Genomic DNA, 25,078 nt, shown 5'->3' with positions numbered 1-25,078 from the left:
CCCTCCAGTACTGTCATGTTGTGTTCTGATGTTCTGATTCAATACAGTACTGTCATGTTGTGTTCTGATGTTCTTATTCCCTCCAGTACTGTCATGTTGTGTTCTGATGTTCTTATTCCCTCCAGTACTGTCATGTTGTGTTCTGATGTTCTTATTCCTTCCAGTACTGTCATGTTGTGTTCTGATTCAATACAGTACTGTCATGTTGTGTTCTGATGTTCTGATTCAATACAGTACTGTCATGTTGTGTTCTGATGTTCTGATTCAATACAGTACTGTCATGTTGTGTTCTGATTCAATACAGTACTGTCATGTTGTGTTCTGATGTTCTTATTCCATCCAGTACTGTCATGTTGTGTTCTGATGTTCTGATTCAATACAGTACTGTCATGTTGTGTTCTGATTCAATACAGTACTGTCATGTTGTGTTCTGATGTTCTTATTCCATCCAGTACTGTCATGTTGTGTTCTGATGTTCTTATTCCCTCCAGTACTGTCATGTTGTGTTCTGATTCAATACAGTACTGTCATGTTGTGTTCTGATGTTCTGATTCAATACAGTACTGTCATGTTGTGTGTTGATGTTCTGATTCAATACAGTACTGTCATGTTGTGTTCTGATGTTCTTATTCCATCCAGTACTGTCATGTTGTGTTCTGATGTTCTTATTCCATCCAGTACTGTCATGTTGTGTTCTGATGTTCTTATTCCCTCCAGTACTGTCATGTTGTGTTCTGATGTTCTTATTCCCTCCAGTACTGTCATGTTGTGTTCTGATGTTCTTATTCCATCCAGTACTGTCATGTTGTGTTCTGATGTTCTTATTCCATACAGTACTGTCATGTTGTGTTCTGATTCAAAACAGTACTGTCATGTTGTGTTCTGATGTTCTGATTCAATACAGTACTGTCATGTTGTGTTCTGATGTTCTTATTCAATACAGTACTGTCATGTGGTGTTCTGATGTTCTTATTCAATACAGTACTGTCATGTTGTGTTCTGATGTTCTGATTCAATACAGCACTGTCATGTTGTGTTCTGATGTTCTGATTCAATACAGTACTGTCATGTTGTGTTCTGGTGTTCTTATTCAATACAGTACTGTCATGTGGTGTTCTGATGTTCTTATTCAATACAGTACTGTCATGTTGTGTTCTTATTCCCTCCAGTACTGTCATGTTGTGTTCTGATGTTCTTATTCCCTCCAGTACTGTCATGTTGTGTTCTGATTCAATACAGTACTGTCATGTTGTGTTCTGATGTTCTTATTCCCTCCAGTACTGTCATGTTGTGTTCTGATGTTCTTATTCCATCCAGTACTGTCATGTTGTGTTCTGATGTTCTTATTCCATCCAGTACTGTCATGTTGTGTTCTGATGTTCTTATTCCATCCAGTACTGTCATGTTGTGTTCTGATGTTCTTTTTCCCTCCAGTACTGTCATGTTGTGTTCTGATGTTCTTATTCCCTCCAGTACTGTCATGTTGTGCTCTGATGTTCTTATTCCCTCCAGTACTGTTATGTTGTGTTATGATGTTCTTATTCAATACAGTACTGTCATGTTGTGTTCTGATGTTCTTAATCCCTCCAGTACTGTCATGTTGTGTTCTGATGTTCTTATTCCATCCAGTACTGTCATGTTGTGTTCTGATGTTCTTATTCCATCCAGTACAGTCATGTTGTGTTCTGATGTTCTTATTCCCTCCAGTACTGTCATGTTGTGTTCTGATGTTCTGATTCAATACAGTACTGTCATGTTGTGTTCTGATGTTCTTATTCCCTCCAGTACTGTCATGTTGTGTTCTGATGTTCTTATTCCCTCCAGTACTGTCATGTTGTGTTCTGATGTTCTTATTCCTTCCAGTACTGTCATGTTGTGTTCTGATTCAATACAGTACTGTCATGTTGTGTTCTGATGTTCTGATTCAATACAGTACTGTCATGTTGTGTTCTGATGTTCTGATTCAATACAGTACTGTCATGTTGTGTTCTGATTCAATACAGTACTGTCATGTTGTGTTCTGATGTTCTTATTCCATCCAGTACTGTCATGTTGTGTTCTGATGTTCTGATTCAATACAGTACTGTCATGTTGTGTTCTGATTCAATACAGTACTGTCATGTTGTGTTCTGATGTTCTTATTCCATCCAGTACTGTCATGTTGTGTTCTGATGTTCTTATTCCCTCCAGTACTGTCATGTTGTGTTCTGATTCAATACAGTACTGTCATGTTGTGTTCTGATGTTCTGATTCAATACAGTACTGTCATGTTGTGTGTTGATGTTCTGATTCAATACAGTACTGTCATGTTGTGTTCTGATGTTCTTATTCCATCCAGTACTGTCATGTTGTGTTCTGATGTTCTTATTCCATCCAGTACTGTCATGTTGTGTTCTGATGTTCTTATTCCCTCCAGTACTGTCATGTTGTGTTCTGATGTTCTTATTCCCTCCAGTACTGTCATGTTGTGTTCTGATGTTCTTATTCCATCCAGTACTGTCATGTTGTGTTCTGATGTTCTTATTCCATACAGTACTGTCATGTTGTGTTCTGATTCAAAACAGTACTGTCATGTTGTGTTCTGATGTTCTGATTCAATACAGTACTGTCATGTTGTGTTCTGATGTTCTTATTCAATACAGTACTGTCATGTGGTGTTCTGATGTTCTTATTCAATACAGTACTGTCATGTTGTGTTCTGATGTTCTGATTCAATACAGCACTGTCATGTTGTGTTCTGATGTTCTGATTCAATACAGTACTGTCATGTTGTGTTCTGGTGTTCTTATTCAATACAGTACTGTCATGTGGTGTTCTGATGTTCTTATTCAATACAGTACTGTCATGTTGTGTTCTTATTCCCTCCAGTACTGTCATGTTGTGTTCTGATGTTCTTATTCCCTCCAGTACTGTCATGTTGTGTTCTGATTCAATACAGTACTGTCATGTTGTGTTCTGATGTTCTTATTCCATCCAGTACTGTCATGTTGTGTTCTGATGTTCTTATTCCATCCAGTACTGTCATGTTGTGTTCTGATGTTCTTATTCCCTCAAGTACTGTCATGTTGTGTTCTGATGTTCTTATTCCCTCCAGTACTGTCATGTTGTGTTCTGATGTTCTTATTCCCTCCGGTACTGTCATGTTGTGTTCTGATGTTCTTATTCCCTCCAGTACTGTCATGTTGTGTTCTGATTCAATACAGTACTGTCATGTTGTGTTCTGATGTTCTGATTCAATACAGTACTGTCATGTTGTGTTCTGATGTTCTTATTCCCTCCAGTACTGTCATGTTGTGTTCTTATGTTCTGATTCAATACAGTACTGTCATGTTGTGTTCTGATGTTCTTATTCCCTCCAGTACTGTCATGTTGTGTTCTGATGTTCTTATTCCTTCCAGTACTGTCATGTTGTGTTCTGATTCATTACAGTACTGTCATGTTGTGTTCTGATGTTCTGATTCAATACAGTACTGTCATGTTGTGTTCTGATGTTCTGATTCAATACAGTACTGTCATGTTGTGTTCTGATGTTCTTATTCCCTCCAGTACTGTCATGTTGTGTTCTGATTCAATACAGTACTGTCATGTTGTGTTCTGATGTTCTTATTCCATCCAGTACTGTCATGTTGTGTTCTGATGTTCTTATTCAATACAGTACTGTCATGTTGTGTTATGATGTTCTGATTCAATACAGTACTGTCATGTTGTGTTCTGATGTTCTTATTCCATCCAGTACTGTCATGTGGTGTTCTGATGTTCTTATTCCATCCAGTACTGTCATGTTGTGTTCTGATGTTCTTATTCCCTCCAGTACTGTCATGTTGTGTTCTGATGTTCTTATTCCATCCAGTACTGTCATGTTGTGTTCTGATGTTCTTATTCCATCCAGTACTGTCATGTTGTGTTCTGATGTTCTTATTCCATCCAGTACTGTCATGTTGTGTTCTGATGTTCTTTTTCCCTCCAGTACTGTCATGTTGTGTTCTGATGTTCTTATTCCCTCCAGTACTGTCATGTTGTGCTCTGATGTTCTTATTCCCTCCAGTACTGTTATGTTGTGTTATGATGTTCTTATTCAATACAGTACTGTCATGTTGTGTTCTGATGTTCTTAATCCCTCCAGTACTGTCATGTTGTGTTCTGATGTTCTTATTCCATCCAGTACTGTCATGTTGTGTTCTGATGTTCTTATTCCATCCAGTACAGTCATGTTGTGTTCTGATGTTCTTATTCCATCCAGTACTGTCATGTTGTGTTCTGATGTTCTTATTCCCTCCAGTACTGTCATGTTGTGTTCTGATGTTCTTATTCAATACAGTACTGCGATAATCGCCTACCTTCAGGTGCCAAAGAGGCTATTTCTCACCCCAGAAATCACTAACACTTAGTAGTAATTACTCCCATGCCAGTGCGTTATTAGATTCAGCCAAACATGGTATCTGTTCACTCAGACGCCAAGATGTAAAACAGAAGAAGGGAAATATGGAACATGATGTCGCTTTTCTCGTGTAGAAAATATGATGGTGCACTGACAAGGATCTAGCGCATTCCTTTAAAATTCCTTTCAGGTTGAAAGGAGCGTTCTATAGCTTTTCTCTCCCATGTGGTTGCTGGACATAAAACACAAGGTAGCCGTGATGGTGTGAAGGCCATATTGGAAATTTAGCTAGGACACCGGGGTTAACCCTTGCTATAAGTGCCATGGGACCTTCAGTGACCACTGTTATTACATGGTAATGAATTAGTTACTCTGTAAATACACTTTGACAGCCTATGTAAATACCATGTAAATATATAGGTGTATAGCTAGGTACACTTACTGTAAAGTAAAAGCCATTTGCCATTCAAAAATAATAAACATGACATTTGTGCAACCGTAACAAACAAGAAAGGTCATATACGTATATTGCAATAACAATTGTTAATGTATTTTTGCTATATTTTTTTTTGCTTTGTGTGCATGACTGCCATATGAGACATTATGACATGTAATTCTTCACTATAATGAACAGTCCAGATGTAGGATATTAATTTGAACCAGTTTGCTACAGCAGGAACATGTTCCTGCAGCAACAGGAAAAGTGAATTATTATGTGGATTCTAATTAGTGGACTTTTTAGTATTGGTAGATACATTTTCCGTAAGGGAAAATTTGGTCTAATTTCAAAGTGGAAATTACAAACTTCAGACGCCTTTTTAAACCTCAAATACTCCACAAGTTTTAGACTTCCTGCATTACAGGAAGGTTCTTCTGCAACAGGGTGATCAAATTAAGATCCTACATCTGTAGACTTCCATCTCTTTACAATACACAGGATAACTCCCTTTTAACCTGCATCCATATTCAGTCTGCACATGTTCAGCTAGCAGAATGTTATTCAGAGGTTAGGGGAAGTATCGTCCTCAAAGGACAGCATATGCATTATAACAGGTGCTACGTGTGGAAGAAATCTGTGCAGCATAATGCCTCCTATCAGTCAAAAAGGCCAGTCTGCCCGGCTGTGGTCAGCATGTTCTCTTTGGATGACTGTTTCAGTGCCCTTTAGCTTCTCTCAGAACCACAAAGTGCTACTTCTCTCTTCCAATGAATGTGAAGAAGCCTTCTTAGGGAAGTGGTGTTTATTTATACTTTCCCAAGACTGTTGTGTTTATTCATAGTCCTCAATACAGCTCCATACTGGGTTAGTTGGGCCTGCAGTACTGTATAGCTGGGTTAGTTGGGCCTGCACTACTATACAACTGGGTTATTTGGGCCTGCAGTACTGTACAGCTGGGTTAGTTGGGCCTGCAGTACTGTACAGCTGGGTTAGTTGGGCCTGCAGTACTGTACAGCTGGGTTAGTTGGGCCTGCAGCACTATACAGCTGGGTTAGTTGGGCCTGCAGTACTATACAGCTGGGTTAGTTGGGCCTGCAGTACTGTATAGCTGGGTTAGTTGGGCCTGCAGTACTGTACAGCTGGGTTAGTTGGGCCTGCAGTACTGTACAGCTGGGTTAGTTGGGCCTGCAGCACTATACAGCTGGGTTAGTTGGGCCTGCAGTACTATACAGCTGGGTTAGTTGGGCCTGCAGTACTGTATAGCTGGGTTAGTTGGGCCTGCAGTACTATACAGCTGGGTTAGTTGGGCCTGCAGTACTGTATAGCTGGGTTAGTTGGGCCTGCAGTACTGTACAGCTGGGTTATTTGGGCCTGCAGTACTGTATAGCTGGGTTATTTGGGCCTGCAGTACTGTACAGCTGGGTTATTTGGGCCTGCAGTACTGTACAGCTGGGTTATTTGGGCCTGCAGTACTATACAGCTGGGTTAGTTGGGCCTGCAGTACTATACAGCTGGGTTAGTTGGGCCTGCAGTACTGTATAGCTGGGTTAGTTGGGCCTGCAGTACTATACAGCTGGGTTAGTTGGGCCTGCAGTACTGTATAGCTGGGTTAGTTGGGCCTGCAGTACTGTACAGCTGGGTTATTTGGGCCTGCAGTACTGTATAGCTGGGTTATTTGGGCCTGCAGTACTGTACAGCTGGGTTATTTGGGCCTGCAGTACTGTACAGCTGGGTTATTTGGGCCTGCAGTACTATACAGCTGGGTTAGTTGGGCCTGCAGTACTATACAGCTGGGTTAGTTGGGCCTGCAGTACTGTACAGCTGGGTTAGTTGGGCCTGCAGTACTATACAGCTGGGTTATTTGGGCCTGCAGTACTGTATAGCTGGGTTAGTTGGGCCTGCAGTACTGTACAGCTGGGTTAGTTGGGCCTGCAGTACTGTACAGCTGGGTTAGTTGGGCCTGCAGTACTATACAGCTGGGTTAGTTGGGCCTGCAGTACTATGCAGCTGGGTTTGTTGGGCCTGCAGTACTATACAGCTGGGTTAGTTGGGCCTGCAGTACTGTACAGCTGGGTTAGTTGGGCCTGCAGTACTGTATAGCTGGGTTAGTTGGGCCTGCAGTACTATACAGCTGGGTTAGTTGGGCCTGCAGTACTGTATAGCTGGGTTATTTGGGCCTGCAGTACTGTCCAGCTGGGTTAGTTGGGCCTGCAGTACTGTACAGCTGGGTTAGTTGGGCCTGCAGTACTATACAGCTGGGTTAGTTGGGCCTGCAGTACTGTACAGCTGGATTAGTTGGGCCTGCAGTACTATGCAGCTGGGTTTGTTGGGCCTGCAGTACTATACAGCTGGGTTTGTTGGGCCTGCAGTACTATGCAGCTGGGTTTGTTGGGCCTGAAGTACTATGCAGCTGGGTTAGTTGGGCCTGCAGTACTATGCAGCTGGGTTTGTTGGGCCTGCAGTACTATGCAGCTGGGTTTGTTGGGCCTGCAGTACTATACAGCTGGGTTAGTTGGGCCTGCAGTACTATGCAGCTGGGTTTGTTGGGCCTGCAGTACTATACAGCTGGGTTAGTTGGGCCTGCAGTACTATGCAGCTGGGTTTGTTGGGCCTGCAGTACTATGCAGATGGGTTTGTTGGGCCTGCAGTACTATACAGCTGGGTTTGTTGGGCCTGCAGTACTATGCAGCTGGGTTTGTTGGGCCTGCAGTACTATACAGCTGGGTTTGTTGGGCCTGCAGTACTATGCAGCTGGGTTTGTTGGGCCTGCAGTACTATGCAGCTGGGTTTGTTGGGCCTGAAGTACTATGCAGCTGGGTTTGTTGGGCCTGCAGTACTGTACAGCTGTGTGTTGCTGGTACGGCACTATTTGTTATCTGCCTTCAACTTTTGATACCATTCTGAGACATGTATAAAGCAGCTTATAGAATTATCTAAGCGCAACAATACGACCAACCGGGCAAAGCCACTTCCTCCCCATCCTCCCCATCCTCCCCATCCTCCCCATGCTCCCCATCCTCCCCATCCTCCCCATGCTCCCCATCCTCCCCATCCTCCCCATCCTCCCCATCCTCCCCATGCTCCCCATCCTCCCCATCCTCCACTTCCTCCCCATCCTCCCCATCCTCCCCATCCTCCCCATCCTCCCCATGCTCCCCATCCTCCCCATCCTCCACTTCCTCCCCATCCTCCACTTCCTCCCCATCCTCCCCATCCTCCCCATGCTCCCCATCCTCCCCATCCTCCCCATCCTCCCCATGCTCCCCATCCTCCCCATCCTCCCCATCCTCCCCATGCTCCCCATGCTCCCCATCCTCCCCATCCTCCCCATGCTCCCCATCCTCCCCATCCTCCCCATGCTCCCCATCCTCCCCATCCTCCCCATCCTCCCCATGCTCCCCATCCTCCCCATCCTCCCCATCCTCCCCATCCTCCCCTTCCTCCCCATCCTCCCCATCCTCCCCATGCTCCCCATGCTCCCCATCCTCCCCATCCTCCCCATCCTCCCCATCCTCCCCATGCTCCCCATCCTCCCCAGCCTCCCCATCCTCCCCATGCTCCCCATCCTCCCCATCCTCCCCATCCTCCCCATGCTCCCCATCCTCCCCATCCTCCCCATCCTCCCCTCCTCCCCATCCTCCCCATCCTCCCCATCCTCCCCATGCTCCCATCCTCCCCATCCTCCCCATCCTCCCCATGCTCCCCATCCTCCCCATCCTCCCCATGCTCCCCATCCTCCCCATCCTCCCCATCCTCCCCATCCTCCCCATGCTCCCCATCCTCCCCATCCTCCCCATCCTCCCCATGCTCCCCATCCTCCCCATGCTCCCCATCCTCCCCATCCTCCCCATCCTCCCCATCCTCCCCATGCTCCCCATCCTCCCCATCCTCCCCATCCTCCCCATGCTCCCCATCCTCCCCATCCTCCCCATCCTCCCCATCCTCCCCATGCTCCCCATCCTCCCCATCCTCCCCATCCTCCCCATCCTCCCCATGCTCCCCATCCTCCCCATCCTCCCCATCCTCCCCATCCTCCCCATGCTTACTCAGTTCAGCTAGCTTGAGTCCCTATCCCCCTGTGCTGGATTTGTTCAAGTCACTGGTTATCTTTGCCTGCCCTATTTTCCTTGCTGAATGTAAGGTTTTCTGTAAAAATATGTATGATGCATGTCATTATTATAAGAACACATGAATTTAGGTTTGACTGACACCTTGTGGCGGTAAGTCACGGTTAACAGCCAGCATCTTAGAGGTAATCATCACATTTTTGGAGCTGAGGAAAGAGAGAAAGGGCATCTGTGACGGTAGCAGGCAGCGTTTATTGGTCGAGGCTCACAGTGTAATAAAGTTTGACACTGCAGTCATGGTGAGCAATGTTTTTCACTCTACACAGATACAGAGGTAGAGTCCCATCTCAGCCCAGGAGAAGCTCACCAGAGATGGATACTATTTGTCACCCTCCACATACACAGAGGTAGAGTCCCATCTCAGCCCAGGAGAGGTTCACCAGAGACGTATACTTCTTGTCACTGGAGCACCGCTCCAAACCCTCTGGTAATGCCTTGTGTTTAATTAACATAAACACTAAATGCCATTACCATACTATTAAATCCTTAAGGATAAAGAGCCATTGGTGGAAAAGGGGGACGGTGTAAAGAAATCCCCCTTTACAGAGTCTGAGCTACGATTTTTAGAGAGGAGACCAGATAGCCAGTGATCTTTGGAGAGGAGACCAGATAACCAGTGATCTTTGCCCGTGTAATGACCTGCTTAGGCTAGTTATTACCTTGATGTAAATCAATCAATCAATCACATGTATTTACACAGCCCTTTTTACATCAGCAGATGTCACAAAGTGCTTATATAGAAACCCAGCCTAAAAATCCCAAAAAGCAAGCAATGCAGATGTAGAAGCACGGTGATGACATCAACACGTCGGCACACTGTCTGAGCAGGGTGTGTTAACAGACTATTAAGAGAGAAGTTATTCATGTCTTCACACACACTTAAATGAGATGGAATGAGGAGGCTGTGAAAACCAGATGGAATGCGTCGAGCCTTTACCATTTTGGAACAGAATTGCAAGGTAAAAGACAGAAATCGATAGAAATGGAGATCGAACTTTCTCTCAAGCGGCCTCGACAGTTGGGAACGCTCTTTCTGCCTATGTCTGTCACTCAGACTTGCTCACTGTTCTCAGATTTGTCTTTTGGTTAAACTCGTCTTTTTAAACTTAAAAGTAGGCCTATATTTTTGGGGTTTTTGCGCATGTCTTGCTGTTTAATGTACTTCACTAGTGGTTTTGCTTGTGTGTTACAGGGCATTTTTTAATTTCTCTCCAAACACTTACTTTTACACATCATTTTATGTATTTCGACCTGACTAAATAATACAAGGACCAACCAGAGTAACACAGTCATCCCAGACTCTTGATCTGGTGAAATTGATCTAGTGTTTACTAACAGACCTGATCGAATAACTAAGTCCATTAACGTACTAACTGGCATATCTGTCCACAATGTTCCATTGGTGGTTAGAAAGATCACTAAAAAGACATTTAAGAACCATATTAATGTGTAACAATACGCAAAAAAAATCCTGAAAAGTGATCCGTTAAGCAATGAAGACCCAGAGTCTGGATACAGAACATTTCTGTCAGCTATTAACAAAGTGGATGCCTCTTTTACTAGGAAATTTCAACGTAAGCCAAGACGGAAAACCTCTCTACGATGGCTCAACGAGGGCCTCTGGATGCAGATGAGAGAACGTGATCTTTCCTTGAAAAAAGCACTAAATTCTGGTCAGAATGATGAAAGATGTATATTAACAACACTGATAAATAAGGTGGTAAAGAATAGAAAAAAAGCAAAGGCAGAGTTCTTTCTTAGAGTGATCAATGAAGGAAAAGGAAATGGCAAAGTGATTTGGGAAAATCTCAACAAACTAACAGGGAGAGGAGCTGAAAAGTCCAAAAAACATCCTGAATTAAAGGTTAATGGGATTCTAATTCAAGACTCATATTTCATATCCACCACCTTTAACCAGTTTTTTGTTGACTCTGTCAGGGAACAGGCTCAAAGATTTTCAACCAAAACCACAGTTCCCATAGACAATAATAAACCAATATTCAGAATTCCTGAAATCTCAGCGTCAGCAGTGGACAGTATTATTAGCTTCTTCAGGAGCTCTAGAACAAAATATGTATTTTGTCTAAACACTGTATTCCTGAAAAGACACAAATATTCTCTGATTGTCCCTATTGTACATCTAGTTAATCTGTCCATCAAATATGGGTTCTTCCCCAATGCTTGGAAGTCTGCTGTACTGGTACCTGTTTTAAAATCTGGTGACCAAACACTGGTGGAAAATTACCAACCTATAAGCATTCTTCCAATGCTATCAAAAGTAGCTGAAAGATGGGTGCCTGATCATCTGACTGATCACCTCATTCAGGGCAACTCCATACATCAAATGCCATTCGGTTTCAGAACTAACCATTCTACCGAAACAGCCAATTGCTATTTTCTGGAGTGCATTAAATCTAAACTGGACATAGGTGGTGAAGTCAGCCAGTATTTTTGGATCTTAAAAATACATTTGATACTGTGAATCATGAGGTCCTCATATCCAAACTATCCTCCCTTACTGTGTCCACTGAAGTCATTAGTTGGATGTATTCCTATCTGACAAACAGAAGTCAAAGGGTTCGTCTGGGGGACACTCAGTCGGACTCTCTTTACAATAACATTAGGGTCCCATAAGGGTCAATATTAGGCCTCCTTCTGTTTACCATCTATATAAATGATCTCCCACTTACTTGCCCACAAGTTAACATGTAGATGTATGCAGACGAAACAGTTCTGTACGTACACTCAAAAAAAAAATAACTAGTTGTAAACAAGTTAACTGAAAATATGTTACATGTTTCTAAATGGATGACAAATTCTTGCCTGTATTAAAATATCAACAAGAGTGTTTGTATGTACTTCTTTAAGAAATCCATTGATTCTTCCCAACGAGCTGTTCATGTTAATTGGATGTAATATATTTGTAGTTTCTATTGTTTTAGTGAGTATTTGTATAGTGGCTGTGTAAAGGCCCTTTCCTGCAAAGATACTACAGGTGCAAATTAGCTTTTGGCTAACCCCGGGTCATTGACATACAGTTGAAGTCGAAAGTTTACATACACTTAGGTTGGAGTCATTAAAACTCGTTTTTCAACCACTCCACAAATTTCTTGTCAACAAACTATAGTTTTGACAAATCGGTTAGGACAAATACTTTGTGCATGACACAAGTCATTTTTCCAACAATTGTTCACAGACTGATTATTTCACTTATAATTCACAGTGTCACAATTCCAGTGGGTCAGAAGTTTACATACACTAAGTTGACTGTGCCTATAAACAGCTTGGAAAATTCCAGAAAATAATGTCATGGCTTTAGAAGCTTCTGATAGGCTAATTGACATCATTTGAGTCAATTGGAGGTGTACCTGTGGATGTATTTCAAGGCCTACCTTCAAACTCAGTGCCTCTTTGCTTGACATCATGGGAAAATCAAAAGAAATCAGCCAAGACCTCAGAAAAAAATTGGAGACCTCCACAAGTCTGGTCCATCCTTGGGAGCAATTTCCAAATGCCTGAAGGTATCACGTTCACCTGTACAAACAATAGTATGCAAGTATAAACACCATGGGACCACGCAGCCGTCATACCGCTCAGGAAGGAGACGCGTTCTGTCTCCTAGAGATGAACGTACTTTGGTGCGAAAAGTGAAAATCAATCCCAGAATAACAGCAAAGGACCTTGTGAAGATGCTGGAGGAAACAGGTACAAAAGTATCTATATCCACAGTAAAACGAGTCCTATATCAACATAACCTGAAAGTCCACTCAGCAAGGAAGAAGCCACTGCTCCAAAACTGCCATAAAAAAGCCAGACTACATTTTGCAACTGCACATGAGGACAAATATTGTACTTTTTGGAGAAATGTCCTCTGGTCTGATGAAACAAAAATAGAACTGTTTGGCCATAATGAACATTGTTATGTATGGAAGAAAAAGGGGAAGCTTGCAAGCCGAAGAACACCATCCCAACCGTGAAGCATGGGGGTGGCAGCATCATGTTGTGGGGGTGCTTTGCTGCAGGAGGGACTGGTGCATTTCCAAAATAGATGGCATCATGACGATGGAAAATTATGTGAATATGTTGCTTCAACATCTCAAGACATCAGTCAGGAAGTTAAGGCTTGGTTGCACATGGGACTTCCAAATGGACAATGACCCCAAGCATATTTCCAAAGTTGTGGCAAAATGGCTTAATAAGGACAACAAAGTCAAGGTATTGGAGTGGCCATCACAAAGCCCTGACCTCAATCCTATAGAAAATTTGTGGGCAGAACTGAAAAAGCCTGTGCGAGCAAGGAGGCCTACAAACCTGACTCAGTTACACCAGCTCTGTCAGGGCCAAAATTCACCCAACTTATTGTGGGAAGCTTGTGGAAGGCTACCCGAAGCGTTTGACCCAAGTTAAACAATTTAAAGGCAATGCTACCAAATACTAATTGGGTGTATGTAAACTTCTGACCCACTGGGAATGTGATGAAAGAAATAAAAGCTGCAAGAAATCATTTTCTACTATTATTCTGATATTTCACATCCTTAAAATAAAGTGGTGATCCTAACTGACCTAAGACAGGGAATTTTTACTAGGATTAAATGTCCGGAATTGTGAAAAACTGTTTAAATGTATTTGGCTAAGGTCTATGTAAACTTCTGACTTCAACTGTAGGTAATATCACCTCCACAACATTTTCACTTCAACTGTAAATAGTGGAGGCCTGTCTCAGCCTCCAGTATTTATGCTGCAATAGTTTATGTGTTGGGGGCTAGGGTCAGTCTGTTCTTTCTGGAGTATTTCTCCTGTCTTATCCGGTGTCCTGTGTGAATTTAAGTATGCTCCTTCTAATTCTCTCTCTCTCTTTTTCTCTTTCTCTTTCTTGCTCTCTTCTCTCGGAGGACCTGAGCTCTAGGACCATGCCTCAGGACTACCTGGCCTGATGACTCCTTGCTGTCCATAGTCCACCTGGCCATGCTGCTGCTCCAGTTTCAACTGTTCTGCCTGCGGCTCTGGAACCCTGACCTGTTCACTGGACGTGCTACCTTGTCCCGGACCTGCTGTTTTGGACTCTCTCTCTACCGCACCTGCTGTCTCTAACTCTGAATGATCAGCTATGAATAGCCAACTGACATTTACTCCTGAGGTGCTGCCCTGTTGCACCCTCTACAACCACTGTGATTATTATTATCTGACCCTGCTGGTCATCTATGAATATTTGAACATCTTAGCCATGTTCTGTTGTAATCTCCACACGGCAGAGCCAGCAGAGGACAGGCCACCCCTCAGAGCCTGGTTCCTCTCTAGGTTTCCTCCTAGGTTCCGGCCTTTCTAGGGAGTTTTTCCTGGCCACCGTGCTTCTACATCTGCATTGCTTGCTGTTTAGGGTTTTAGGCTGGGTTTCTGTACAGCACTTTGTGACATTGGCTGATGTAAAAAGGGCTTTAAAAATACACTTGATTGATTGATTGATTGTTGCATTATTGATGTTGATTCATGTGCACTGTCCCCTATAAATACATAAATACAATAAAATAAAACATTTGCATGTCCTTTTATACATTGTTATGTTGACCTTGAACTCTGTACACCAGTTTATTAGGTACACCACCCGGTTCACAAAAATGGTTCACTCCTACAGACAGGGAAGGGGATACCTCGTCGGTTGCACAACTGAATGCATTCAACCGAATGTGTCTTCTGCGGGGGGCTGCCTTAATCGACGTCATCGGCGCCCGGGGAGCAGTTGTTGTTGGGGTAAACTCCCTTGCTCAAGGGCAGAACTGTCGATTTTTCCACCTTGCCGTCTCAGGGATTCTAAAAAGCAACCTTTCAGTTACTCTCCCAATGCTCTAACCGCTAGGCTACCTGCTGCCAGTGAGTGACATGGTCGTGGCTTGCTATATAAAACAGGCAGACAGGCATCGAGGCATTCAGTTACTGTTTAATTGAGCATTATAATGGGCAAAACAAATGACCTAAGCGACTTTGAGCGTGGTATGATCGTCGGTTCCAGTGTCTCAAAAACGGTCGGTTCCTGGGATTTTAATGCACGACAGTGTCAAGGGTTTCCCGAGAATGGCGCGACAAACAAAAAACATCCAGTCAACAGTAGTCCTGTGGGCAAAAACAGCATAATGATGAGAGGTTGAAAAAGAATGGCAAGAATCGTGCAAGCTTACAGGCATGCTACAAACAACCACACCGGGTTCCACTCCTATCAGATAAAAACTGAGGAATGGCTGATCCGACGAATCCCGGTTCCTGTTGCGTCATGCTGATGGCAGAGTCAGGATTTGGTGTAAACAGCAGAGTCCATGGCCCGATCTTGCCTGGTGTCAACGGTACAGGCTGGTGGTGTAACGGTGTAGGGAATATTTTCCTGGTACGCGTTAGGTCCCTTGATACCAACTGAGCAAAGTTTGAACGTTTCCGACACCTTTTAGAATCCAAGCCCCAAATAATTCAGGCTGTTCTGGAGGCAAAGGGGGGTCCGACAGGTTACTAGATGGGTGTACTAATTAACTGCCAATGTACTGAGTGTATAATGAAATGTATATTTATTATCAGCTTGGTATTTTAACACTGGACAAGAGACTGACTGACATTTTAATTGATCTATGGCTCTGAAGCGTTACAGATTGTAACGGCCGTACTATGAAGTGGACCAAGGCGCAGCGGGTTGAGTGCTCATTTTAACTTTTATTTGAATAAACTTCAACACTTAACAAAAATAAAAAACCAACAACAGCTAAACAGTTTTGCAGGCTAACCCTAGCAGTGCAAAAACAACTTCCCACAAACCACAGGTGAAAAAAGGGCTACCTAAGTATGACTCTCAATCAGCAACAACGATGTACAGCTGTTCCTGATTGAGAGCCATACCAGGCCAACAAAGAAATACACAACCTAGAAAATCATAGAAATACAAAACCAGAACAATACCCAAAAACCCTGGAACACATAAAACAAACACCCCTCTTACATAATTACATATCCCAACAAACCCCGAACCATATAAAACAAACACCCCCTGCCACGTCCTGACCAAACTACAATAACAAATAACCCCTTTACTGGTCAGGACGTGACACAGATTGCGCAATAGAAAATTAAAGGTAATTTCAGATTGAGCTAACATATGCAGTTTTTACCATGAATGCAGTCTCCACCAACGCAGGAACTTTGCCTTTAAATTTCAATCGCACTGTAAAGCTGAACTTCCTCGATACAGATTGAATAATGCTACAGGGCACAGCTACTGTATGCACTTGAAATTCAAACTTAACTTCCTTATTCATATCCTGTACGACACTTCCACAAAGCTTGGTTTGCATTTCGCATGGGCAGATTGTGCAGAGGGATGACGGATACAAATCCAGAGAGAGCACACATGACTTATAACCCAGCAGGTTGTTTCGGGTGGGTGGAGTTCGCCTGCGATTTCAAGCCATTTGTTGTGAAACGTTTCACTGAATGTATTGCTCTGAGCAAAGGCTAAGCCTAGCGAGCTGAATCGAGTGCAACCAGAGTCAAGGAAATCTAGCAATGTCCAACAAGCACAGATTCTAAAGACATGTTGCGCTTAGACATTGAATTGGACAGACGCTTTTAGAATTTACATTAAGGCATTGCCAACTAAGTCACGTGTGTTCAGTGTCACAGACTCCCCACTGTAGGTTCATATTGACAGGTTTTCTACAGATTTGTGGATACATCACGACACCCATCTGTTCACTTCCATTTTAAAACTAAACAGTCAATCAATATTAGCTTAATACCGTTTCAGGTTTTGTCTTTTCAATATCTCAGATCATTAAGATAAGATTAAGATTGTCAGGACATCCATTAAGGATTTGGGCTAATATGAACTTTATAACACACACACACGCACGCACACACACACGTTAAGGTTAATAAAATGATTAAACTAAGGGAGGGGCTGGATGAAATATAATCATTCTCTGAAGGAAGTTGATATACAAAGTGAACATGACTTCATTACTTGATTCCTTTTTGTGATATTTTGTATCATAATCCTAATGACTATATCAACTCTTTTAATTTTTTAAGAGGATCGAGGAGTATGGATTTTTAAACACCCTCGAGCAGGGTATCGCAGACCACTTAAAAAGGACAATAAGAAGTTCATTAAGCTTATGTGAACAGCCTGTGAATAGAAAATGAATGAGATGGAAGTCGTATAAAACCATCCAAGGATGGCTTATTTTATGTACAAACAGCGAAAGTGCTATGATGCACAGTAAAGTATGTAGTATTTCTAGAAACAGTAAGCGATCTAAAGCGATGATTAACACCAGTCTCTCTTAGCGACACTGCATGCCCTACATATTAGCCCTGTAGTGAAACTGCAGAACTAAGGCCTACACTTTTAAATCTGTACAACAGTCTCTGTCTTTAGCTTTGGTAAGTACACAAACCCATGGAAAACACAACTGAACACATACTTAAAACACAACTGAACGCATACTTAAAACACAACTGAACGCATACTTAAAACACAACTGAACGCATACTTAAAACACAATTGAACGCATACTTAAAACACAACTGAACTCATACGTAAAGCACAACTAAACACATACTTAAAGCACAACTGAACGCATACATAAGGCACAACTGAACGCATACTTAAAGCACAACTGAACGCATACTTAAAGCACAACTGAACGCAAACCTTAAGCACAACTGAACGCATACTTAAGCACAACTGAACGCATACTTAAGCACAACTGAATGCATACTTAAGCACAACTGAACGCATACTTAAAGAACAACTGAATGCATACTTAAAGCACAACTGAACGCATACTTAAAGCACAACTGAACGCAAACCTAAAGCACAACTGAACGCATACTTAAGCACAACTGAACGCATACTTAAGCACAACTGAATGCATACTTAAGCACAACTGAACGCATACTTAAAGAACAACTGAATGCATACTTAAAGCACAACTGAACGCAAACCTAAAGCACAACTGAACGCATACTTAAGCACAACTGAACGCATACTTAAGCACAACTGAATGCATACTTAAGCACAACTGAACGCATACTTAAAGAACAACTGAATGCATACTTAGAAAACAACTGAACGCATACTTAAGAACAACTGAACGCATACTTAAGCACAACTGAACGCATACTTAAAGCACAACTGAACGCATACTTAAAGCACAACTGAACGCATACTTAAAACAACTGAACGCATACTTAGAACACAACTGAACGCATTCTTAGAAAACAACTGAGTACATACTTAGAACACAACTGAACGCATACTTAAAGCACAACTGAACGCATACTTAAAAGAACTGAATGCATACTTAGAACACAACTGAACGCATACTTAAAACAACTGAACGCATACTTAGAACACAACTGAATGCATACTTAAAACACAACTGAACGCATACTTAAAACACAACTGAACGCATACTTAAAACACAACTGAATGCATACTTAAAACACAACTGAATGCATATGTAAAGCACAACTGAACACATACATAAAGCACAGCTGAACGCATACTTAAAACAACTGAATGCATACTTAGAACACAACTGAACGCATGTACTGCACTATACTGTGATGAGGTAAGCACCAGTGCATTGTCTCCATCTCCAATCAGGAAGAGTTACTCTTTGTCAGGCCATATGCATATGTCAGGGATTTATCTCTAAATATTTTCCCTCTCTGATCAGGCCACATTCAGCATCTGCACAGAATCCCTTCCAGTCTATCTGTCTGCAGCTAGTTCAGTACCAGATTAAATGAGACCTCAAATCCATTGGCATGCTGTTGTTCTTTTTGCATCTGCATTAGGCCACTTTCTTTCAGCATACAAAATGGCAAAACACAATAATGATAATAATGATAACGATAAACATCATCACCATCATTATATATCAATAATAATAGTAGTAGTGGTTTTACTATAGCTACTCCACATTCTGCTACTTGTGCAAGCCCAGGCAGTCCATTGGTCTGCTATTTGTGCAGGCTGAAGCAGTCCATTGGATTTCAAAGACATGACAGTAAGGGGCTACGGTGCCTTCAGAAAGTATTCATACCCCTTGAGATTTTCCACATATTTTGTTGTGTTACATTCTCAATTTAAAATGTATTCAATTTAGATTTTGGGGTCACTGGCCTACACACAATACTCCATAATGTCAAAGTACAATTATGTTTTTTTTACTAGTTAATTCAAAATGAAAAGCTAAAACGTCGTGAGTCAGTACTGCCCTACCAATCAAACAGGCAGTAACTGCTCATAGCGCGGAACTGAGAAAAAGGGCTTGTATTTACCCTTGTTTCACAGTAACTTTATACAGGTACTGCTTTCATGACCCCCATTTTCTCCAAAAACACAATACAATAGAGGCAGGATACTTGTCCACATGATTAAGCATGTATTTAATGTAGCAAAAATGACATTAACACATTTTTGACCAAATGAGCAGTTACTGCTTTTTTGCTTGGTAGGGTAGAATAAGTATTCAACCCCTTTGTTATGGCAAGCCTAAATAAGTTCAGGAGTAAAATTGTGCTTAACAAGTCACATTATAAGTAGCATGGGCTCGCTGTGTGTGCAATAATTAACAATTAATGACTACACCATCTCTGTACCCCACACATACAATTATCTGTAAGGTCCCTCAGTCGAGCAGTGAATTTCAAACACAGATTCAACCACAAAGACCAGGTAGGTTTTCCAATGCCTCACAAAGAAAGGCACCTATTGGTAGTTGGGTAAAAAATGTAAAAAGCATTGAACAGCATACAGCTTACTCAGTTGCCGGAGGGGAAGGCCATTTTTCTCCAACTGCATTGTTGGTTAAGGGCTTGTAAGTAAGCATTTCATGGTAAGGTCTACAACTGTTGTATTCGACGCATGTGACAAATAAAATTGTATTTTTTTTATTTGAAACCGCTCAGGGATTTCACCATGAGGCCTATGGTGACTTTAAAACAGTTAATGGCTGTGATAGGAGCAAACTGTGGATGGATCAACAACATTGTAGTTACTCCACAATACTAATCTAACTGACAGCGTGAAAAGAAGGAAGCCTGTAAAGAATAAAAATATTCTAAAACATGCAAGGCACTAAAGCAATACTACAAAAAATGTGGCAAAGCAATTAAGTTCACTTTTGTCCTGAATACAAAGGGTTATGTTTGGGGCAAATCCAACGCAACACATTAATGAGTACCACTCTCCATATTTTCAAGCATAGTGGTGGCTGCATCATGTTATGGGTATGCTAATAATCATTAAGGACTGGGGAGTTTTTCAGGATAAAAAATAAACGTAATGGAGCTAAGCACAGACAAAATCCTGGAGGAAAACCTGGTTCAGTCTGCTTTCCACCTGACACTGGGAGATGAATTCACCTTTCAGCAGGACAATAACCTACAACACAAGTCCAAATCTACACTGGAGTTTCTTACCAAGAAGAGAGTGAATGTTCCGGAGTGGCCGAGTTACAGTTTTGACTTAAATCTACTTGAAAATCTATTGCAAGACCTGAAAATGGTTGTCTTGCAATGGTCAGCAACCAAAAAGAATTTTAAAAAAAACTTATGGGCACAATCCAGGTGTGGAAAGCTCTTAGAGATTTACCCAGAAAGACTTACAGAAAGCTGTAATCGCTGCCAAATATGCTTCTATAAAGTATTGACTCAGAGGTGTGAATACTTATATGTATGTAAATTAGATATTTCTGTATTTCATGTTCAACACATTTGCTAACATTTCTAAAAACATGTTTTCATGTTGTCATTACCGTGTATTGTGTGTAGATGGGTGAGGAAAATATATATTTAAACCATTTTGAATTCAGGCTGTAACAAAATGTGGAATAAGTCAAGGGCTATGAATACATTCTGAAGGCACTGTATATGCTACATAAAAACTTAATAGGCTTCTCGTTACCTCCTAGACTTCTGCTTGCAACAGCAGAATGCATGTTACATCTGCGTCATTATACTAGGTGCTATGCATGGAATCACATTGAGCGGGTGCTGTCTAACACTTTCTATTAATTAAGTAAGTAGCCTTGGCTTGTGCAAGATGGAACGGCTCATAGAAGCAGGAGCCTATCTGCCGTTTCTGTAACATGAGGCAGCTTGATGTACAACTACACCCCCTGGATAGGACACTAGTCAATCACAGGGCCTTACCCCCAATCTATCTCCTTAATACTGATTGGCAAGCAGAGAAGCGCCAGATCCCATTTTAGAGTTTTTGGTTTGACTTGACCAGGGAATCGAACTCCCAACATTCCAATCTCAGCGTGAACACTCAAACCACAATGGCACTGAGTTGATCAACACTTTCTATTACCACTCACATCATTTACTTTGTAAATACTGTGAAACCAAGGTAAATACAAGGGAATCGAACTGGCTTGCCTAGTTAAATAAAGGTTAAATAAAATGAATAAATAAAATACAAATATTTTTCAGCAGCAAAAGTTTATTGTCAACCTCTTTATGCAAATAGTTGTGTTAATCATCTGTTACTTAAAGCTTTCTGCATCTAATTAAAGCCATTCCGTTTTCACTTGGAACACAAGTATTTTGAGATTGCCTTTATTGATTGCAGGTTCCCATTATTCACTTCAACACCCAGAGGATGCCCTCCGTACCAACCTATAGGCATACTTCAAACCTGGTAAGTGCCACATTGGCAACCACAGGGATGCCGTTTAGCCTGCATGTCATTACAAATGTTCACTTGTTTCAGAAGTTTTGATTTAATTGTCTCTTTTATGGCAAGATAGACTCACTGTGGTACTTTAATGTCACGACTTCCGCCGAAGTCGGCTCTTCTCCTTGTTCGGCGGTGTTCGGCGGTCGACATCACCGGCTTTCTAGCCATCGCCGCTCCATTTTTCCATTGTTCCATTTGTTTTGTCTTGTTCCCTGCACACCTGGTTTTCATTCCCTAATCACACTGCATGTATTTATTCCTCTGTTCCCCTCCATGTCTTTGTGTGAAATTGTAATTGTTATGTGTTTCGTGTGTACTCGCTAGGCTGGGTTTTTTCCCGTATTTTCAGTGGTATTTCACGAAGGTTGTTTATTGTAACATTTGCTCATTTTGTTGGGACTGTTTCGCGCCTTGCACTTTATCTTTTGGCTGGAGGTTTTGACGCAGTGGCGTCTGTCTGTTTTGTTGCCTCTACCCAACTAAAGTGTGCGCCTGTTCACAACTCTCTGCTCTCCTGCACCTGACTTCTCCACCAGTAGCGCTCACCGTGACATTTAAGTACAGTTGGGAATGAATGAATGCCTTTATAACACCAATAGAACTATTCAGTGGGTACACAGGAATGTTCAACACAACAAAACTAAAATGTGTAGCACAAAAGCACAAAAATCTATAAACTGAAATAAGCTGTCACGTCAGCAAGTACAGTGCCTTTAGAAAGTATTCATACCCCTTGTCTTATTCCACATTTTGTTGTGTTACAGCCTGATTTCAAAATTGATTAATTATAGTACAGTAGTAGCAAGCTATCAAAGTTGACCTCCGGTCCTCCTTCTCATCTTCACGCTCTCCTTCTCAAAATGAACAGAACATAGGCTATAGGCCCGCACGCAAGAGAGTGCATTTTTTGGACTAGGCGTTCTAAAAAAAATATTTTGGGAAAAAAACTTTGACTCTCCTACCGAACTTCCACCTACAGAACTTCCACCTAACTTCCACCTTCCCTACACAGCACTGCCATTGGTTAAGCAGCACATAAACACGTTGTTGATCAACAAGAGCAGAGCAGGCCGAGCTCAGGGTTGGAATATCCACTGCAGTGTGTAATTCTGCCTTGTTTTATTTACTCCATCCCAGCATCTATCTTTGAAATATAACTTTGTTCTGAGCTTCTCCGAGCATGCACTTCATAGCCTATAGCCTATAGGCTATGGATTATTTTATGGAGACCACACTAAATAGTCTATAGGTGCAATTGATGTTGCGCGCCCAGCGCAGAATCATAGATGAGGGGTGGCATCGGGCACACATCAATATATAGCTTAATAAGCAAATAATTGTAAAACACTGAGAAATATTGAAATTTCATCAATTGCAAATTATATGACCCTCCTCTAGACTAGATATTTAAAAAATCTAAACCGCCCCCTTGACTGAAATTGAAAAAGCCTGATCCTCCCCCATTTTCCTCCAGGTAACCATTTAGTACATTTCGAACCATCCCTAATTAATAACTTAACCGTGTTCAAAGGAAATTCAATGTCTGCTTTTTTATTTATTTTACCCATCTAGTAATAGATGCCCTTCTTTGCAAGGCATTGAAAAACCTCCCTGGTGTTTGTGGTTGAATCTGTGTCTGAAATCCACTACTCGACTGAGGGACCTTACAGATAATTGTATGTGTGGGGTACGGAGATGAGGTAGTCATTCAAAAATCATGCTAAACACTATTATTGCACACAGAGCGAGTCCATTCAATTTATTATGTGACTTGTTAAGCACATTTGTCCTCCTAAACCTATTTAGGCTTGCCATAACAAAGGTGTTAAATGCTTATTGACTCAAGACATTTGAGCTTTTTCGTTTTTTCATTTTAAACAAGTGACAAAAATCTAAATGGAATCAAATTTAAATTCAGGCTGTAACACCACAACATTTTTAAAATGTCAAAGGGTGTATATTAACTGTATATTAACAACCCTACATTGCTAGCGCCACACAGGATCACTAATGTTACAACAATACAGTAGTACTAAAATCAAATGAACGCAAAACCAAGTCATTGTTAAAAAATGTTCTCAGATCACCAACCAGTAGACCTACATAGAACATATGGGTAAGTAAAAGTCTGTTACCTCATTTTCAGGTTTCCTGGCTGTGGTTGTCCGTCATAAATAGAGACGATGTCACAGTCCTCTTCAAGAGCAAAGGTGTGAAATGACAACTGTATCCTGTTTCGTTCTCCTGTGATGATGATCCAGGTACAGTTGGCATAGTTTGGGTAGCCGTGAGGAAAGCCAGGACTCTCTATCGTTCCATTTAGTCCTTGTGCAACACCACCACAAGTTTGACCTGAGGATAAAATCAAAGACAGACATAAGATATAATATGGATCTTTTAGATGACCAATCTAAGAATTTACACGCTGTAAATTCGGGAATATTATGCATGACTCAGGTGTGAAACAGCTATATATTGTTCTCAAATATGCCACTGAAACAGCATTTCTGTAGCACAACAAAGCACCCCCTCCATTACCCATTGGAAGCCTCAGGCCTGAACACAAGAACCTCTCTTCACAAACATTAAATATATATGTGTTTGGGTATGTTGACATATGCAAATGTATGGTAAATTTTCCTCGGTGCTCCATTTCACATGTCTCATCTCTCGCTGTGTCATATTGTGAGCAGCATAGGGGGACCTTCCAGTATCTTGGCTTATTTATGATTGAAAAGCAGTATGCATGAAAGCGGAGTAATTTTGTATTGTTAACTAACGGACCCAAACTGAAAAGGTACCCAAACCCATTGGCCTTAATCATAATCTTACCTGGAGCAGAAAGAGAACTTGCAATCACTATTCAGAACTGTTCTCCAAGGTGAGAAATACAGCACACACAACAACGCTTGCACACAGCATGATTATACCAAGTCATTATACCTCATCAAAGAGGTGTAGAATCTTTGATGAAAGGAGATTATGCCATTGTCCTTTCAACCTCACAAGCTTTGCAATGAAAGAGTAACAAGGTTAAATCCTGCCATTCTTTGCCAAGAATCATTAGCTTAAAGTAAATAGAGTGTTTCTGCATGTAGATGTCAAGCAATGATTTCAATTAAATATGCTTGTTGCTAATACTCCCAGGCAGACATTTGTGTCAATCCAAAACCACTCATAGAAAAAAGACGACAGTAGCTGTAAGGTTAGCGCAATTTTTGATTATCTGCCACTGGAAAACATTGCTCGCAATTTCATATCTGTTGATGTTTTCTAAGACTAATGTTGTTATTCTAAGAAGCATGTTGTTGTTCTAAGAACTGTTATGTCAGAAATATAAACAGTCCACAATTGTATAGACTAGAGCTCTACATTGATAAATAACAATGGAACTAAAAGCA

General features: G+C 41.7%; 1 protein-coding gene across 1 annotated transcript in view; it reads right to left on the bottom strand.

Moving 5' to 3' along the window:
• LOC115200882 (CUB and sushi domain-containing protein 1) overlaps positions 1 to 25,078 on the bottom strand; it is a 509,589-nt gene that overhangs the window by 320,175 nt on the left and 164,336 nt on the right. The window contains exon 2 of the mRNA XM_029763998.1: positions 23,813 to 24,029. Coding sequence (XP_029619858.1) covers positions 23,813 to 24,029 — 217 coding nt within the window. The remainder of the gene's footprint in view (positions 1 to 23,812; positions 24,030 to 25,078) is intronic.

This window comes from Salmo trutta, chromosome 10, assembly GCF_901001165.1.
Source record: "Salmo trutta chromosome 10, fSalTru1.1, whole genome shotgun sequence".
Classification (NCBI taxonomy): Eukaryota; Metazoa; Chordata; class Actinopteri; order Salmoniformes; family Salmonidae; genus Salmo; species Salmo trutta.
The sequence above is the reverse complement of the archived record's forward strand: the minus strand, read 5'-3'. Positions and strand labels throughout refer to the sequence as shown.